Source organism: Siphateles boraxobius, unplaced genomic scaffold (assembly GCF_051911475.1).
Source record: "Siphateles boraxobius isolate OS27281-9 unplaced genomic scaffold, OSU_SipBor_1 86, whole genome shotgun sequence".
Taxonomy (NCBI): Eukaryota; Metazoa; Chordata; class Actinopteri; order Cypriniformes; family Leuciscidae; genus Siphateles; species Siphateles boraxobius.
This window is the reverse complement of record NW_027509215.1, coordinates 8,507,846-8,528,866: the sequence shown is the minus strand read 5'-3', so window position 1 is coordinate 8,528,866 and position 21,021 is coordinate 8,507,846. Positions and strand designations below refer to the sequence as shown.

The following is a 21,021-nucleotide window of genomic DNA, read 5'->3' as shown; positions in this document are numbered from 1 at the left end:
GTTTTTTGCACCCATTAAGCATTTTGAGAGGTGTTTTAACAATTCAGAGCCACCGTACAAGCAAACACCAAAATCCAGAACTGTTCAGGATCAATTGGTTCACGGAAATTGGTGGTCTTCTTTTTAATATGTGGCTCCAGTATCGCTAGCAAGGCATCAAACTTGAGCGACTGACATCCTGAAGTAAACTTTGAATCGCTCAGGAAAATCCCTCAGCAAACTCTCCTTCCTCTCTACGCAATCTCAGGATTGGATGGACCCAATATTTCCTCTTTCTTTTTCTCTTTTTAAGAAGAGAGAGGACAACAAAATCATCCCCACTACTTAAAGACTCCATTTTGTATTGTTTTGCGATTTTTTTCGCAACGGATTAATTATCACGCATCGGACCCAGTGTGCAAGGTTTCTGTGCATGATGAATTTTAGGATGACGATTACGAAAATAGGCATAGGTTTTTATTTTGCAATCAGTGTGCAAGGACCGTTACTGGCCTACATCCGTGACACTCACCCCCTAAACATTACTCCCATCCTGATCACGACACCAAATGTAACCAGTCCTACTCGACCCGCTCCGAGTGGGATTCGAATCGGGGTCTCCGGCATGGGAAGGGAGGACGCTAACAAAGACACTAAAGACCACAGCCGTTAGCGTCAGTCGCTAGTGCGCCTCTTGAGGCCAGGGGAGTGAGGTTTACACACACATCTCTTACTGGCCTTACTTGAGGAGAGCAAGATCTAGATCCATAAATCAGTACTTTGACTGATTTTAGGTCACATCAGTCCACAGAGTGCAGATGCATCCAACAGGCATCAGAAAGACGCTCAAAACTCCCGCAGGAAACGCATCACAGTCTTTGCTCTCTGTGTGAAGTGTGATGGGTAGATGAAGGCAGGCCTAATTAGCATAATCCCATAAATGATTGATCTTATTTGTCAGATGCGCCAGGGCTCGGCTGCGGTCACAAACAGGATTTTCATGAGTTTATCTCTGAAGACGGTGTGTTAATCCGCTTTAGTAGCTGTGTGTGTAATTCTGCGTCCCCGCAGGAGCCGTTCATACACACGCGCGCGTCCCTCCTGACCCTGAGCCGGCCCGTGTGTTATAAAGCAGATGTGCACCCCTCTGCCTCCAACTGTGTGCTTATCTCTCTTTTCTCTTATCTGTCTCTCTAGAAGTTATACTGCAGCATGCATTATATGTAGCTCCATGTTAGTACTATTGTGTGACATTGATCATTTAGTCTATGGAAGTAAAATAATGTCAAATGTTTTTGAAAAATAAAAGCCTGTTGAATTGCACTACTTGAAAAAAAATAGGCATTGCATTAACCATGCTTGCATTTTAATGCATTCTATTTTTAGGGCTTGCATTTTTATGGGCTGAAAATCAACATGGTTGAATATTTAAGCTGTGAATATTTCAATTAAAAACATTTCAAACACAATTCCATTATTAAAAATCCAATAATCCATATTCACCATTCATATTTCACTTCCAAAATATTCTAACTGTTTAAAAATACAACCTATAATATTCAACAGGCAATTTTCGGTCCATTTTATTTCGGTTTGCAAATTCGCTTCCACAAATGCAGTGGTTCAAATTCGAACGGGAAATTCAACATTGACGTCCAGGAACTGCAGGAAAAGCAGTAGATTGCCGAGCATAATCTCCATCTGCTGTTAGTCGACCTCACCAGCAGGGGGTGCAAAAGCGCGTGTTGTTGACGAAGACCAGAAAAATTAGAGCAAGTCATTCATTCATAAAACTCATTTACAGCAATCTAAGTTTATTTGTGATTATTATGACGACGTCTATTTATGTTAAATTCGGTGCCTTCACGGTTACTTTTCCTGTGTAGCCTACATGCATATTTCTTTACCGTGAACGAGATCTGTTATTCCCCGATGCGGATATACAGATCCAATGTTACATTTTGAGGTTGACATATATTTCTCTTGGTTGTTTAGTTGCCTTAACTTTATATTGTGGCGATGTGCTGCATGCAGGCTATTAGGGTTTCCCTCAATACTTCAGGATTCCCCTGCTGGACATATACAACGCCTAAAGTAGCTTAATGGAGTATTGATGTAAAAGTCCAAACCCACAGGCAAGCAGATGGACTCAGAATAACGCGCACAGCTGAGCGTTTCCCTGTGATAGACTGGCATAAAGATGGCTTGATGTTGGACATTCGCACATTTAGGGACCGTCTCTAAAGTGTATACGACTTTGGTATACACGTTTCTAACTTCAATAGCATTTGAATAGAACGACTTACAGTCATAAAACCAACTGTAAAGTGTTCATGTAGTGTCAGGCATAATGTGCACCCTTTGGATTTTTGATATTTATTCAAATAATTTAAGTTTGCTATTGAAGTTAGAAACGTACATGCCAATGTTGTATGCAACTCTAGAGACGGTCCCTAAATGTGCGAATGTCCAATGTCAAGCCAATTTTACATTTAGTCATTTAGCAGACGCTTTTATCCAAAGCGATTTACAGTTAAACTAACAATAGGAGGACAACAATTTGCAAGTGCTATGATCCCAGTTTAAGCTAATGCAATACACATAGGCATTTTAGGACTTGGACTTATATATATATATATATATATATAGAGAGAGAGAGAGAGAGAGAGAGAGAGAGAGAGAGAGAGAGAATAGAATAGAATAGAAAGTGTTAGTATTAATTGATCAAGTGTTGATTTTATGCCAGTATATCTAGAAACGCTCAGCATGAAACTTTGCGCGTAAAGTTTATAATCTGAGTCCATCTTCTTGCCTGTAGCCTATATAGTAGCCTACAGCCTACATCCCCAATAAGGTGCAAGATTGGTCTTTCATATCACTGTATTTGTTAAGCGTTTTGTCCCAACGGAAAGGGAATCCTTGAGTATGAGGTATTGGTGGAGAAAGCTGATGACATGTAGAATACACAGGGAAAGTAACAATGAAGTTATTGAATGAAACTTCATCTTTTCTGCATATACAGTCACAGATAATCATTTCCATTTTATAAATGAATGTCTTCGTCAACAACAAGCGCTTTTGCACCATCTGATGGTGAGGTCGACTAACAGCAGATGGAGATTATGCTCGGCAATCGACTGCTTTTCCTGCAGTTCCTGGACGTCAATAGCTGTGTCCCAATGTGAAGGCTGCGTCCTCCGAAGGCCGTATTTGAAGGCCGATTGGCCGCATTTGAAGGCCGATTGCGTCACCGCGGCGTGATGAAGGCCGTCCCAATTCAATTTCGCATCCTTCGAAGGCCGTATTCGAAGGCCGGTTGCGTCATCGCGGCGCGACGAAGGCTAACATGATTCAAAATCGACGCCAAATGCACCCTTCGTTTCCCCGTGAAAGGAAGGATACATAAATGGATCCTTCTCGGTCTATACTCGCCGATCCTACCCCATAAGTCATTGCGCGCCGGTGACGACAGCAGTTTTATTTAAAAAAATGACGGATGATTGTTCTTGTCGCCTATAGCAACTGTGACAGCTACCGATGACGAGCGGGAGTAACATTTGAACTGCACTTTTTTATATTCAACTGGGTTTTATATTCCCGTAGTACGGAGCCCAGAAAGTCTCCTGTTGGGGAAAAAACAACCCGTGGCGACGGTTGTGCAGTCCGTCCCCTCAGTTTATAAACTGTACTCACGAATTCTTTTAACAAATCGTGCCCACAATGATTCAACCAGTCCACCTGTTTATGAGGGATGATTTGCATTGTGTTTAAACTTCATTTTTTTAAATGGATAATTTCTTCAATTTTCTAAAACTCCATTTTTGTGAGGAAAAAGCTCAGTATAATAGAATAAGCAAAAAAAGACTTCACATATAAAAAAGAAATATAGGCCTAACACAAACCCAAGGTTAGGTTTTATTATATAAAAATAAAACATTCATAAATTATTTTATGATTAACATATTAGCCTACTGTCTTCAGTGAACTCCATCCATCCATCCATCTTCCTCCGCTTATCCGGGGCCGGGTCGCGGGGGCAGCAGTCTGAGCAGAGAAGCCCAGACTTCCCTCTCCCTGGACACTTCCTCCAGCTCTTCCGGGGGGACACCGAGGCGTTCCCAGGCCAGCCGGGAGACATAGTCTCTCCAACGTGTCCTAGGTCTTCCCCGGGGTCTCCTCCCAGTGGGACGTGCCCGGAACACCTCCCCGGGAAGGCGTCCAGGAGGCATCCGGAACAGATGCCCGAGCCACCTCAGCTGACCCCTCTCGATGTGGAGGAGCAGCGGCTCTACTCTGAGCTCCTCCCGAGTGACCGAGCTTCTCACCCTATCTCTAAGGGATCGGCCAGCCACCCTGCGGAGAAAGCTCATTTCGGCCGCCTGTATCCGGGATCTTGTCCTTTCGGTCATGACCCAAAGCTCATGACCATAGGTGAGAGTAGGAACGTAGATTGACCGGTAAATCGAGAGCTTTGCCTTACGGCTCAGCTCCTTCTTCACCACAACAGACCGGTACATCGACCGCATTACTGCAGAAGCTGCACCGATCCGTCTGTCAATCTCCCGTTCCATCCTTCCCTCACTCGTGAACAAAACCCCAAGATACTTAAACTCCTCCACTTGAGGAAGGATCTCTCCACCAACCTGAAGTGAGCAAGCCACCCTTTTCCGACTGAGGACCATGGCCTCGGATTTGGAGGTGCTGATTTTCATCCCAGCCGCTTCACACTCGGCTGCAAACCGTCCCAGTGCATGCTGAAGGTCCTGGTGTGAAGGGGCCAACACGACAACATCATCCGCAAAAAGCAGAGACAAAATCGTGTGGTCCCCAAACCTGACACCCTCCGGCCCCTGGCTGCGCCTAGAAATTCTGTCCATAAAAACTATGAACAGAACCGGCGACAAAGGGCAGCCCTGCCGGAGTCCAACATGCACCGGGAAGAAGTCTGACTTACTACCGGCAATGCGAACCAAGCTCCTGCTTCGGTCATACAGGGACCGGACAGCCCTTAGCAAAGGACCCCGGACCCCATACTCCCGGAGCACCCTCCACAGGCCGCCGCGAGGGACACAGTCGAATGCCTTCTCCAAATCCACAAAGCACATGTGGACTGGTTGGGCAAACTCCCATGAACCCTCCAGCACCCTGTAGAGAGTATAGAGCTGGTCCAGTGTTCCACGGCCTGGACGAAAACCGCACTGTTCCTCCTGAATCCGAGGTTCCACTATCGGCCGTATTCTCCTCTCCAGTACCCTGGCATAGACTTTCCCAGGGAGGCTGAGACATTTATAGTTATAATTATAAACACAAATAATAATAATACTAATTATCATTATTATTGGTAGTAGACCTAGACTAAATTTAGGCTACATATTTAGAAGCCGCTTTTATCAAAAAAAGGAACAAAGCAATTCGTCAAATGTCAGTCATAATACAGGTTAGACAATAATAATACAGGGCTAAGATTATCATAAATAAACAAGATTTTGAGCATATCCAAGTGTTTGTGTGGAGTGTGGAGGCGTGCGCGCGCGGACACTTGCATTTTTCTATCAACAGTGGAAACATCTTAAAATAGGCTACTCTATCATTTCTGGTCATACAGAAAATAATAATACATAATTCGTAACTACTTGTATTTGTGCAAAAACGAACGGACGCAAAAGTACACGGACCCAACACTAACTTTTTCTACAAATAGCCTACATTATTTGAAATAATTAATAATATAAGGTCCGTGTACTTTTGCGTCCATTCGTTTTTCTTTTTTTAACCCGAATTGAAAAACGAAAAAATGAACGGCTGTTAGGCTATTTTTAAAACGCAAGTTGAGCACCAAAATTTGAATTTGAACTGTACACACCAAATGCTGCGCAAAAATATATATATATATATATATATATATATATATTGACGTATTTTCAGATTTTTGTTTATGACTTTTTCCCCTTTATTAAATATTTGAAATATTCACAAATTGATAGGGAAAAAAATGTCGATATTACTGGTTTTCTAAGGCCAAATTAGAACCTGGAAATTAGATTCAAATTTGTTCGTTTAAAAGTGGACATTTCAAGCTTGTATAGGTTGGCTATATTTTGTTTCAGTTCATTTTTGAGACACGCTCCAGTTCACGCAGATCATGAAAGCACGCCTGATTTTTTATTTTATTTTACAAAAGCACAAAGTTTTCTTGTTATTGTGAGTTTACACCAATAAAATTGTGTATTTTTATTTACACATAAAAGATATTGTGAGTACAGTTTATAAACTGAAGGGACGGATTGCACAACCGTCGCCACGGATTGTTTTTTTTTTTTCCACAGATGGAGGTTTTTTTCCCTCCATGATACGGGGTTTAAAAATATATTTATAGTCATCATTTATATTGTCCATTTATGCTACATAATAAAAAGAATACACTAGCCTACAAAATCGCATCAAGGTAAGATATAAGTGAACATTTGAACCATATGCCCATGTATGTTTTCTTTTCTTTTCATTAGGCTACACTATTTACGTAAGTTAACACCCAATACTTGAACAGTTTAAAGTGTAATCTGGCAATTCAGGAAGCAGCTTCTGAATTGGGACGCAGAAAACCTCTGGCCATGATCCGGCTATTAAAGCCGAAAATACATGACTGAAACATCCTCACCATGTCCTCCAGTAAAATATAAACAAAATAATGTTTATTCAATTATATAAAATGATTTATCAGGATGGCAGCTGTAGGCTACTCTCGCACCGTTGCTTGGCGCCAGGAGCGGTAATCGGGAACACCTGTAGGCCAATGCGCATTCGGTAATCATACGAAGGCTACATGCGGAGCGTGCTTCAAAGGCTGGGTAGGCTGGTACCTTCGAAGGACGCGTCCTTCTGAGGATGCAGCCTTCACATTGGGACACAGCTAATGTTGAATTTACTGTCGAATTTGAACCACTGAATTTGTGGAAGCGAATTTGCAAAGCGAAATAAAATGGACCGAAAATTGCCTGTTGAATATTATAGGTTGTATTTTTAAACAGTTTGAATATTTTGGAAATGAAATATGAATGGTGAATATGGATTATTGGATTTTTAATAATGAAAATGTGTTTGAAATGTTTTTAATTGAAATATTCACAGCTTAAATATTCAACCATGTTGAATTTCAGCCCATAAAAATGCAAGCCCTAAAAATACAATGCATTAAAATGCAATCATGGTTAATGCAATGCCTATTTTTTTTCAATTAGTGCAATTCAACAGGCTTTTTATTTCAAAAACATTTGACATTATTTTACTTCCATATTAGTCCACCATAACTCATGTTTGACAGGAACATCCATACAGCACATAGCAGGTTGTTGCTGTCACATGACATTGTCCCCAACATACAGTGAAGGTCATTGTGTTTGGACTGTTTGTCACTGTCTGTCTCTCTTTCTTCTTCGTCTTTGTTTACACTGAATTCGCTGAGGCATTGTGGAGTATTTACTGGGAAATGAGGCGTCACAAATGACTGTCATTCATTTCAGTTCAGGACGGGGGTTTCACCAATGACTAATTTCTTTACCTGCAGTCTTGTTTGTTTTAGTGTCTTTTTCTTTGTTCTAGTAGGGAGGTTGTTCTTGTACAAAATCAGACCAATTAAATTAAAGGGACAATGTGTAGTTTTTTAGGTGTTTTATTATCTAAAATCAATATTTTTATTCATAAATATGTCCAAAATGGTGTACAAATACCTCTGCCAATTATCTGACTTATCCTCTTAAACGAAGAATTTATTATCTTTATATACATGTGACGGGTAGGTCCACGGAGGCTTCCATGTTCACCCGCCATCTTGAAAAGCTATAATAGCAGAGAGCGTCAAAAAGTACTAGGCCAACGCGTTTCCACAACGCGTTTTCGTTCAGAGCCAGCGTCAGGTGACTGAAAGCAGCAGACCGGGAGGAGCAGAGCAGTGAGAGGTGCTTCACGGCCCCGGCAAGTTTAAAAGGCTGCATTGCACTGTTATTATTCATAATGTAACATTCGTTTGTTCGTTGTGTCAAATTGCAGTTTGTTTTAAATAACAAACCTGTTCACCCAAAGGAAAACTCGACGAAGTGCTATAAGAAGACATCCTGTCATAGCTTTTTGGTACATAACAGCTACCGTAGATGCAACACGCATTTGAAAAAGCGAGGCGCTGGAGAATACAATTCGTTTGAATGCAAAATACAATTTCACCGCTAGATGGGAGAAATTCCTACACAATGTCCACTTAAAATGTGTTCACACGTCATGTTTTTTTTTTTTAAAACAAACCCTGGTGCAATTGCTCTGATAGAGCGGTTCATTTGAATAAGTGTGAACATCATCTGAACCCTGGACCGAGACCGTTGAAGAGATGAGTCTTGATCGGCTTCAGAACTGACTCTGGTGCTGTTCGAATGATATATGAACACAACACGGACCAAAAACATGTAAATCAAACAAAAACAGTACATGATGTCACAAGATGCGACCCTAAAAATGACAGAATGAACAAGCATGCCTGTTTTTTCTCGTCATAGTGGAGATTTTGCTCATCACAGTTCAGTTCAGGCATCAGAAGCGCGTCTCCTCACAGCAGATCTTGGTTTGTGTGACGGAGGGATTCCTGACGCTGTTTTGACTCCTTTACACGTTTATAAGCTCTTCACGAGTTCTCAGCTGGTCAGAAAACCATCATATGCAGCTACACACACGCAACGAGTGCATTTACCCCAGAACACAGTATTGTTTTAGATGTTCGGTAAATTACGACACAATACATAATAAAAGCCGACCAATCAGGTTGTGAACGTGTATCTGTGCCTTTAGATTCTGTGTTAAAATTCCCAATGTCCCATTGATCCGAACTACAGGTGTGAACACACCTTCAGAAACCTGAATGAGGATTCTTATTCTGAACTAATGAATCTAAATTCTGATCGTCGTCTTATCATGGTGTTCGTTCTGATTCTCATTCTTATTCTGATCCTTATCCCGATTCTTGCTTCCCGGTTTTGATTCTCATTCTTTTCCTATCTGCCATTCTCATTCTGGCTCTTAGTCTAATGTTCATTTCAATTCTGATTCTCATTTTGATTTTGATTTTAAAAGTAATTTTACAGGATTATAAAAAGAAAGTTATTTGTTAACCCAGGTGCATTTCACATGATTTAGAGTTTTTAACCAGATTCTGATTTTCATTCTAGTTTTGGTTCCAATTCTGATCGTGTTTCTGTTTCTAATCTTTATGTTCATTCTGAGTCTTATTGTGATTCTAATTCTGATTTGAAACAGTTAACCTTACAGTTAACCAATTTATATTCATGTCTTCTGTTCAATCTTATTTTCTGATTCTGCTGGTCATTCTGATACTTATTCTGATTGTAATCCTGCAGAAAATAATTTCAGTGTAAATTCAGTCCATAATCGGATAGATTTTAATTAGAGTCTGAATAAGTACAATTCCTTTCAATCCTGAATCTAATTCTAATCCACATTCCGATTTTCATTCTAAATTCTGATTCCAATTCGGATTCTCATTCTCTTTTGGTTTCTAATCATCATTTCTAGTTCAGGATGAACATTTCTAGTTCATCCTGATTTGCATTCTGACTCTTATCCTGATTTTAATACTACAGAAAATAATTTCAGTGCAAATTCAGTCCATAACCTGATCAATTTTGAGTAAAATTCAGAATTTTAGTCCTGATTCTGTTTCTAACCCACATTCCGATTTCTAAATTTTGATTCTAATCCCGATTCTCATCCTGCGGTTCACTCTGATTCTAATCCTGATTGTGTTTTCTTCAGGATGAAGTGGACGAGTTGCGAGCGGAGATGGAGGAGATCAGGGACAGTTACCTGGAGGAGGAGGTGTACCAGCTCCAGGATATACGCAGGGAACTGGACCGCTCCAACAAGAACTGCCGGATCCTTCAGTACCGCCTGCGCAAGGCTGAACAGAAGAGTCTGCGTGTTGCACAGACTGGACACGTCGACGGAGATCTTCTACGTGGAATGGAGCAGGACCTGAAGGTGTTTTTGTCATAGAGAATGGAAACATTTTGAATGTGATAAAAAAATCTGATTTGTGTGAGATAAGTATTGAGCTCTCTAACTTATGTTGCACAGGTGAAAATAGGATAATAAAACATGTGTCTCTGCCCACAGGTGGCCAAAGATGTATCTGTGCGTCTGCACAATGAACTGGAGACGGTGGAAGACAAGCGTACGCGTGCGGAAGATGAAAACGAGCTGCTCAGGCAAAAGATCATCGAGGTGGAGATCTCCAAACAGGCCATGCAGAACGAGCTCGAGAGAGCCAAAGAGGTACAATACGCCACGGATTTGAGTCCATATTAGATTCCTGCACACATGTATTGAATTGGGTAATGGAGGACAAGAAGTATTTTATAAGAGGAGACTCTTTAAAAGCATATTTATGTAGTAGTGTGGCTATTGTGCAGCTTCTTATTCATGAATGCTGTTCACTGTCAAGTACAGAGAGTGGTTATAACCGTTACAGGGACATTATGGGTTACTTACAGCTTAATTTCTGTGTACAGCCTTTTAACTACATAAAATAATTTCCTTAATTTGTAAAAACAAGCAGGAATTGCATTGCAGCTCAGATTGTTTAATATCAAAAATGTAAAGATATTGTTTTTGTTAATGGTATTGTTTTTGATATGTGTTTATGCTACACATCTTATTTCGAATATCATGCATAACATTTTCCCAGCTTATACCTATAAATTTGTGTGATAGTTAGATATATTGGTCACACTTTGGTCCCATTATTTAATGTTAATAAATGCATTTATTTATTGCTAACTAACAATGAGCAATACTTTTGTTTCAATAGTTATCAATCTTTGTTAATGTTAATAAAAAAATAACGTTAATAAAAATACAAATGTTCATTGTTAGTTCATATCAGCTCCATTAAATACCATAAAATAACTTTTGATTTCAAGTATTTATTATTAAATGTTCGAATTAACAATAACTAAGATTAACAAACACTTTAGAATGATTTTTATTGTAAAGTGTTACCTATATTAAATATTTATTTTCATTGCAGCCAACCTCCACTGTTAGTGCAGTACTGTAACTGTAAACACGCTTGTTTTCATCAAGTGACAAATAATTTTCTGTGGTAATCGGCAGCATTATTAGACTTAAGTTTTAAATAAACCAGAATATAACTTCAAGGCAGCGAAGACAGTCCTGGAAATGACCCACAGACTGTTAAATCGCTGTGATGGAAATCTTGCTGTATCACCTTAGTTGAATAAGGCACTTAAACCCGGATGGCTGGAAGGTTAGAATTCCTCCCACGGTTAGTGTACTGTGAATTGCTTTGAAGTATGGATGAATACATTTAACTTTGAAGCCTGCTGTCTGTGCATTAATGCATGAGCGGTGCACACTGCTTCTGCTTCTGTAATCAGACACTGAGGAGTTACCCTGGAGTTGCTCAGGTTAATCTTAAACTAATCTGGAAAGGGTGAATCACAGGTAGGACCATCTGTACATGTAGGTGAACTGCATTATGGAGGAGAAAAACATCAATGTCTGGCCTTTATGTCAGTACCAAAGTTTAAAGTGCCCCTATTATAATTTATCGGGATATTACTGTTCATGTAGTGCGTACTATACTGTAGCTGTTTGTGAATGTAAATGGCATGCAAAGTTTCAGAGTTTTTGTCTCCCAAAAGAAGGAATCAATTCTGAACCGCCTGAAATGAGTCGTCAATAATTCCAGTCTCACTTCCTGCTTTAACCTACGTAGGTTTGTAACGAATTTGCATAATGCAAAAATTGTCTACTTTGCCCCGCCCTCAAACTCTGTGGTTGTAGCTGATGCCTGGGAGAGTTTGGTTTGTGTTGTTCTTGTTGAGAAGACACTATTGTCAAAGCAAATCCACTTCGATGCACTTCTAAAGGATGAGGACTGATAAGGCTTTGGATGAGAATTGATAGAGTAAAATCTATACCATCGTTACTGTTCGTATCAGAGTGCTGAGGAAGATCCAAAGCTGATATTCAGATTTCGTAATGTGTGTTTGGTGTCTGACATGCACTGAAAGCGGTAGGCCTATCACAACAGACTGAGCCATCTGACCAATCAGAGAAGAGTAGGCCTATCACAACAGACTGGGCCATCTGACCAATAAGAGAAGAGTAGACCAATCACAACAGACTGGGCCATTTGAAAAATTGGGGCAAAATAAACCAATCACAACAGACTGGGCCATCTGACCAATCAGAGCAGAGTAGACCAGTCACAACAGACTGGGCCATCTGACCAATCAGAGCAGAGTAAACCAATCACAGCAGACTGGGCCATCTGACCAATCAGAGAAGAGTAGACCAATCACTACAGACTGGGCCATCTGACCAATCAGAGAAGAGTAGACCAAACAGACTGGGCCATCTGACCAATAAGAGAAGAGTAGACCAATCACAACAGACTGGACCATCTGACCAATCAGAGCAGAGTAGACCAATCACAACAGACTGGGCCATCTGACCAATCAGAGTAGAGTAGACCAATCACAACAGACTGTGAAGTCTGACCAATCAGAGCAGAGTAGACCAATCACAACAGACTAGGCCATCTGACCAATCAGAGCAGAGTAAACCAATCACAGCAGACTGGGCCATCTGACCAATCAGAGAAGAGTAGACCAATCACTACAGACTGGGCCATCTGACCAATCAGAGCAGAGTAGACCAATCACAACAGACTGGGCCATCTGACCAATCAGAGTAGAGTAGACCAATCACAACAGACTGGGAAGTCTGACCAATCAGAGCAGAGTAGACCAATCACAACAGACTAGGCCATCTGACCAATCAGAGCAGAGTAAACCAATCACAGCAGACTGGGCCATCTGACCAATCAGAGAAGAGTAGACCAATCACTACAGACTGGGCCATCTGACCAATCAGAGAAGAGTAGACCAAACAGACTGGGCCATCTGACCAATAAGAGCAGAGTAGACCAATCACAACAGACTGGGCCATCTGACCAATCAGAGAAGAGTAGACCAATCACAACAGACTGGCCATCTGACCAATCAGAGCAGAGTAGACCAATCACAACAGACTGGGAAGTCTGACCAATCAGAGCAGAGCTGCTCTCAGAAAGGAGGGGTTTAGAGAGACTTAATCCTTTTTTCTAACTGTTTCTGACACTGTGAGAAAAGAGCTGATGAGAAGATTAAACTGATTTTGACCTTGGATGCATGTAAACCTCTTGTCTGAGACTCCAAAACAAAATTAGGAACATTAAAATAGCATAATCGGGGCACTTTGTAGTTGGGATTATGGGTTGGTTTAGACCGTTTACTCAAACATGAGCAATTTTAATATTGATGTTTGATGTTCTGCCATCATTAGTATAATGTTAGGCTGTTTGTGGTTGGTGCATTTATATAGAATTCATCTCCATCTTCTTCATATCACCTTTTTACAACGTCTTCAAACGCGGCTAATCAAAGTCAGATTTTAGAGCCGAACAATCTGCTTTAAAAACATGTGTCTGTGTATGCTGCTCTTGTTATTTCAGTTCAAACAGCTGAGGATCACAACAGTCAATCATTACACTGGTATCCCAGAATCCCCTCTGAGATCTGCTGCATTGTATCCCTTGGGGGGAACAGTAAATCTTCTTAAAGAAATTAAAAGAAAGCATTAAGAAAAGAAAAAGAAAATTAAGAAAAAGCATTTTTGGGTGAACTGTATGTTGTCAGCCTTTATGGTGTAAATAAACCTGAATATGTTTTGTTTTATTTTTGCAATAATATTTAAAATGCAATTTGGAAAGGTAAACACACTTGTACCCACACACACAGACACACAAGGACAGATATAGTGAGCGTGAAGGAGAAAAAGAGTTGAAATGAGTGTTAGTGTGTGTGAGCTGTAGCGCATCTCTCTTGAGGTTTGTCCCAGAAAGCGTCGAGCTCCACTTTTTCAGCATTCATCACACGATATACCATTCATTTCCCCATCCCTTCATTCGCCCTACACACAACAGATGTGGATGAAATGGAGAATCATGCTATATCTTGCACACTGCCATGTTCAGTTATGTTAACATGCTTTTCAAGCTGATGTCTTTATTTTAAAAGAGAAGTCAACCTTGTTTCAACATTAATGGCTTTAGACATTAGAATAGATGAAATATTAAAGTCAACATTGAATCAAAACTGACCCTTTTTGCTTTTATACACATTCTGGTCTTACTGTGAGCAATTATTGGTGTGCATTATTTTTAAGAAATACTATGTTTACCACACGTCAATAGATTGTTCTGATATTTTATTTAAAGACATTTGTCAGGATTTTGTCCTTAAAACGCTCTTGTGTGTGGGACTAATTTCTTGCATATCTCAATTAGTCAAATTAATTCCAAAACGTTGTTTTAGAGCAAGTGAAGCAGGCTTGAGCCATTGATAAGTAGACTAATGCAGTTATAATAGAGAGAGCTTTAAGTTTAACTGTTTCAAAAACAGCGACACTACTACCCTGCTACTGAGAAATGTTGTGTGGTTTCCTTTAGTTGCGAAACTGTTTTATTGATAAAGTTGCATGGCAGCACTGACAAGTTTCTGAGTGTGTGTCTGTACTGTATGTGTGTGCGTTTAAATAGGAGAGAGAGCGTGCTTTCCATCGATAAATAAATGTAAGTTAGTGGGAAAAACATGGAAATAGTTTTATCTTATTGTTTGTTTTATCTATTTGCTTCATCAGAGTCTTTGTGGCTTTTGGTTCTTTTACTGCTGCCGGCTGTAAGGACCTTTGAAATAACTGAAATCATTCAGAGAAAGGATGAAAGAAGATTGTAACTGCTCTGTCTCTTTTTATGTTCTGCTCTTTTATGCTCTGGGTCTCTTTCTTGGGGCTCTCTTTTTCTTTTTCTCTCTCTCTCTCCCTCTCTCTCTCTCTCTCTCTCTCTCTCTCTCTCTCTCTCTCTCTCTCTCTCTCTCTCTCTCTCTCTCTCTCTCTCTCTCTCTCTCTCAGGTAACATTTTACCTATATGCTGGGTACAATTAATGATATAATCATTTAAAGTTACAATTAAAGTTATGATCACCTCATACATCTATTTTGTAACTATTTTAAGTGTAACCATAACCATATTTTGTCATTAAACCTTTTCGATTACAAATAATGTGCTAACTAGTTTTGATTTAGTATTTAATTTGAAGTGATACCTATTGCAATACATTATTGTCACTCTATATAGCAACGCTCTGCCACATATTCAGCTATTGTAACTGCGCTTATATCCGTCGTTGGTATAAGTAGCAGTGGGTGGTGATAGACAAGAAATGTACAGTTTTCTACCATCTTGCTGACGACGTTACTTTAGTCATTCGGCAGTCTTGCAGCTTGAACCCCTGGAGGATTTCCACCCTTACAAAACCATCTGTATTCTGGTGCTTTAAAAAACCCAGAAATTAAAACATTGATCTGAAGAACCTGTGATTTGACAGTAAGAACGTTTTGAAATATCCGAAGAAGCATCTAGTGCTACAGCTTTCCTGTAGCTGAAACAGGAGAGTGTTGTTGCTTGCAGTGTAAGGTCATGAGTTCGATTCCCAGGTAAAGCAAGATCTGATAAGAATGTAAAACGTGTACCTTTAAATGCAGTGTAAGTCGCTTTGGATAAAAGTGTCTGCCAAATGCATAAATGTAAATGTAGTGACTCAGAAACCCCATACAGTGAAAACTGGTTCTTGATCAGTGAGTTCTTTCCAGAACACCTTTATTTTTCCACCTGCACGAATGGTTCTCGTTCACATACTGAACAGATTGGAATGTCGTTAAGCTGGGCAGACGGGATGCCGTTTCTGCTTAAAGTATCTGTACTGATCTGGCAGTAAAGGAGCGATTCTGGAACTAAAAATACAACATTGAGTGCCATCTGAGTTCAGTACAGTACTGTAGATTCCAGGATTGTCAATCTGTCTAATGAACTCGGCCTGAAAAGCACATAGTTTTCTCATGTTTTGTGCATATTTTACTGCATTTACATTTTACAGAGTTTGAGGTTGGCAGATTCATTTCCATGAGATTTCATTTAGATTTATTCATAAATGGATTTGCACTGCAATATTCTACATGTGCCCTCATGCCATGCCAATAACTTGGTATGCTTTGAAGTATCTTTGAGTAACATTTAGTATACAGTATATGTCAGTGTTGGGAAAGTTCACTTTCTACATGAACGTTCAAAGTTCAGTTCACAAATTTTAAAATGAACTAGTTCAGTTCATAGTTCATACTTTAAAATTTTGAACTTGTTCATAGTTCTTTTTTTCTCCATATGTTAATGCAAGCTATTCATTTTCAAAATTATTGCCACAGCCCATATAGAACCACAGACAGCAATTATTTTATCGGCGGGCAAAGTTTGCACAGAAATGTAAGATTTTTCCCATCCTCACCGACCTTGTCATAAAACTGGTTAAATGATCATACGACGCCTCCTTGCTGCTTTTTGTTTTGATGACGCATGTGGCGGTGCGACACTGGTGCTGGTGTTGCCAGATTGGGTGTTTTTCCGCTACATATTAAGGCTTGTTTACGGTGTGTTTTAGCCAGTTTTCGCCTGAAAGGCTCTATATAAATCTGGCACTCTATTGAACGAAGTAAAACTGAGAGAGCGCGCCGTTCACAGACTCCAGAATGAAAGAGTTCACAGTAACGTTCATCAGGGAGTAATACAGTACGTTCAGTTCACGTTCGCCCAAAATATGAACGCGTTCAGGCACAACACTGGTATATGTAGGTTTTGGAAATATCCAAAACTATTCAAAAATATGGAACATGCAGCAATTGTATGCTAAAAACCCGCCGGGTTGATCAGTACGTCTAACCTCCCGTCACGCAGATTTATTGAGATTTTATCTGTTCCCAAATCATCCCTCCATAACATTTTCATCTTCTACTTATTCGTTGATAAAAAGGTTGATCGATATTCTTAACAGGTTTTGTCATCACAAACTGTTTTTTAACTCAATTATCATCTCATTTCCGTCATTGAAAAAATGTTGTTGACGAAAAATATGACATTATTTGTCAAAATTGGAAGAAAATGTTTAAATTCAATTATTTAAATGTAAGTTAATATAGGAGACTTTTGCTGTTTTCTCTGTGCTATCGCTGGTGTCCAGGCTGTTTGCTGTCGCCTCTGATTCCTGCGGTGGGATTGGCATCCGGACCAGGATTAATCCAACTGAGCTGCCTGTTATGAAACCTCCTGGCAGATTCCTGCCTCACAGGGGAGGAGAGAAAGTGAGAGAGAGACAGATACAGAGTGGCTCTCATATGGGTTTATATCTGTCAGGCTGTGATATGGCATTGGCTTATGGAGGTTTTTGTAAACAGTTCAGTCATTTCGTGTGCTGCGGGGTCGCTAATGACCGCATGTTATTTGTAACTCCCCATACTGCACCACACACCCTGAACATGGTCTCACACTGTAGTTACACTGTAGTCCACACTGTTCTGATAGATCAGCATGCAATGTGATCCAATGTAAACAGTGCTTTAGCAAGCATTTTAACCTGGTTTCAGAAGGAGTCTGTTAAAGAGGCCTTTAGATTTCAGGCTCTACAAGAACAGGTTTTCATGCTTGAATGTTCAAAAACACATTATTTTTCACATATTGTTGCAGCTCGTCTCTTCCCAGTCTGTCAGTAACGCTCTGTTTAGTTCCTGTCTCTATGAAGCATATAAAGCACACTGTGCTCTGATTGGTCAACTGGAGCAGTGTGTTGTAATTGGTCAATCGGAAATGTCCCTTCCCTTACCATAATCGCAAGTTTCAACACACTACTAACTAACTGTATCAGGCCCCACCCCTTTATTCTGCGTATAAATTATTAAAATGAGGAATATTGTGACGTGTTCGTTCCCGGAAGAAAACTCAAGACTACAATGGAGTTCAGAAACACTGACACTGATATAGAGAAAAACTCCCACTGTGCTTTGTAACTTTGACTTTTTTCATGCTCAAACAGCAACATTACACTCTAAAGAAAGTTGAACGTATAAAAGCATAATAGGTCTTATTTAAATCTGTTATGTTTTGGTGTTATTAGCGTATTTGAGGATTCCTGAGTATCTATTGAATAAAATAAGATTTGCGGTTAACCTTAACATTACTTGAGACTTTCATATCTTAAACTGCAACATAAATTATGTACAATTGATTGTGAATTTTAAAATTTTTTGCATCTTTGTGCAGAAATGTTCACAGAAGTCACTGTGTTTTATATATTTAAATGTTTTGCAATAATATATTGCTATTTATTATATTATTGGTACGATATAATTTCATTCTTCCTTATGTTAATTTAGTGGAAAACAGTGTGGAATACATGTCTTTAACCAGATTTGTTTCAAATGCCTTTGAAACATTTTGTAAGCAGCATTTTACTTCATGCATAAAGTATTTTGAACCTAATTTGCAACCAGTATCAATGACCACGGCAAACACTGAGTTTTCAGATTCATGTTACTTATAATCATAAATAAAAGTCAAAAAATCATAAAAGCCCCACACAGTGAGAAAGGATCTTCAATAATATTTAAGTGCACAGTAAACAGACTAATCATTTGTGATATTCCATCCGTATCAAAGTAGAAATTGCACACATAATCCCACTTATAAAAACATTTATTGCAATAGTAATATTGATAATAATATAGATATTTTCTCGCAGGGCATTGAATGCAGGCTTTTTTTTTTCTTTTTTTCCCCTGTTTTTTGTTTAAATTGATTCTTCTGGTTGAAAAAAATAATTATATATATTAAATATTTTAAAAATGCTGAAAAATATTGAGCTATCATTTCTACAGATGCTGTATTTCTCGCAGCTCTAATACGTCTTCTGTGACTGGTGCAGGAGCAGATCTGAAGGTGGGGATTTCTTTGACCTAGTTAGTGAATCCTCTCTGTGTGTCTCTGAATGAGTGTCTGATCTTACAGTGAAGTTAAATATACTGCAGTGACACACACACACACACACACACACACACACACACACACACACACACACACACACACACACACACACACACACACACACACACACACACACACACTGCCTACACAAAACACAACCCGAGCTGACCCGAACACAACACCCGTAGACTTGTTTTATTTATACTCTATTTTGGTCAACTCTTTCCAATTTTGTTTTAAAGATCAATGCATTTGGCAGACGCTTTAATCTAAATTGACTTGCATTGCATTCAAGGAATATATTTTACGAGTTCATGCATTCCCTGAGAATCAAACCCATGACCTTGGCGTTTCTAGCGCTGTGCTTACTCTCTGAACATTAGGTTTGTGTGAAGACCAGACTGAAATTCTGTTAATCATTTTCTGAATATTTGACTCATTCTCACTCCACTCAAATATGCCACATTATAAACATTCCTGTTTTGCGAGAAGCAATGGTGGCATATTTGAATATGCATGATCTTTTGAGCAGGGTTGTTGTTGGCATGTTTCAAAGAGATGCAAGTCAATTCAATTCCTTTATTTTTATAGTGCGTTATACAATAGAAATTGTTTCAAATCAGCTTCACGGTATAGGAAAGCAACAGAATCAATGAAGCAAACTTCATCAAATATGAAACGTATGTAAAGCAGCTCTAACAAGATAATATTGTCATTATTCAGCTAAATTCAGTTCACATGCATTAAACCATCAAGAGCCATTAAGAAGCAAGTGTGAGTGTGTGTATGTGTGTTTTCATGGTGGATGAGTGTGTAATATGTGAAGTGTCATATTCATTTTGCTCTCCTTATTTCTGTGTTTATATATTAGAAGGTGATAAGCTCTTATAATCTTCACTGCTTTGCTTAGAGATAAAAAACACACAAGATGTAGGCTAAATGGATTAGAGCTGTGTGTGCATATTTAATCCAATCGACACATATTAGTGTGCTCAATAGCACTATAGCAATACTTTGGTTTAGTTTTGTCCTGAAAGTGAATTAGAGGTCATTTCTCGCGTGGAACAGAGTCTTTCCTTTTAAAACAATAGCACTAGCAATGTACAGTATGGTATCAGATGATAAAACTGGTATTTTGATATATACTGTTAAGGGTACTAAATTATTACTGTTTTCATGGTACTGAAATTATACTATTATACTTCTAAGAATAGCATTGTAGTTAATCTCACTTTTTCCCTTTGTTTGTTTGTTTTTAAACACCTTTACAAAAAAATGTACCTATACTATAATATAAAAATAAAAAGGGATGCCCCCTTATAGTCAACTAAACGTTATTCAACGAAAAGAGGCATAGTCGACCAAATTTGAATTAGTCGGTTAGTCGCAGAAAAATCATGGTTTACCATTTGAAACATGTACTGTAAGTAGTAGCCTAACGTTTGTCACTTTACATGGCCGCTCACTCCGTTAGCGTTAACCTAGTTAATGTGCGCTGTTATTAGCGCATATCTAAGTGTTTGTGTGGAAGTTAAATTAGTACTTTCTGCATGGCATGTTTAACTTAACGTCCATTTCTCTCTAAAGGTGCATTCACTATACTGTAGGAATGACTACTTCCTCAGACACTGCCTCAGAAATCACTAGTTTATTAATAATTTGTTAAAATGTTCTGACAGGCTCCTTGCTATTTTTTCTCTGACACATTCATAATGATTACTTTTGCCGGTGCGCTGCGGCAAGCTTTATCCTTGCACTTGAGCGCTTAATTTATGTTTTAAATGCTCATTATTATAGTTTAGTATAATTAAAAAAGATTCTTCATGCCTTAAAAAAGCTTGAATGTAACTCTACACTCTTGCCTCGTTTAGTATACACGGTTGTATGAATATGCAAATGAGCCCCGCCTCCACTCACTCACTCACTCAGAGATCCACTCGTTGACGATCACACGTTGATCTGATTGGTTACAAGGTAGTTTGTGACGTCAGAAACACCAGCGATTTCAAACCGTGTTTTTGAGACTGTCTTTGCTTCACTGCAGTTTTAAA

The 21,021-nt window shown here is 39.2% G+C and overlaps 1 protein-coding gene across 6 annotated transcripts in view; it reads left to right on the top strand.

Annotated features, from left to right (window-relative positions):
* The window catches only part of mtcl1 (microtubule crosslinking factor 1), a 96,841-nt gene that overhangs the window by 2,590 nt on the left and 73,230 nt on the right, over positions 1 to 21,021 (top strand). For all 6 annotated transcript variants that reach the window (XM_077222100.1, XM_077222103.1, XM_077222106.1 and 3 more), the window contains exons 2-3: positions 9,793 to 10,017; positions 10,153 to 10,311. In XM_077222100.1, coding sequence (XP_077078215.1) covers positions 9,793 to 10,017; positions 10,153 to 10,311 — 384 coding nt within the window. The remainder of the gene's footprint in view (positions 1 to 9,792; positions 10,018 to 10,152; positions 10,312 to 21,021) is intronic.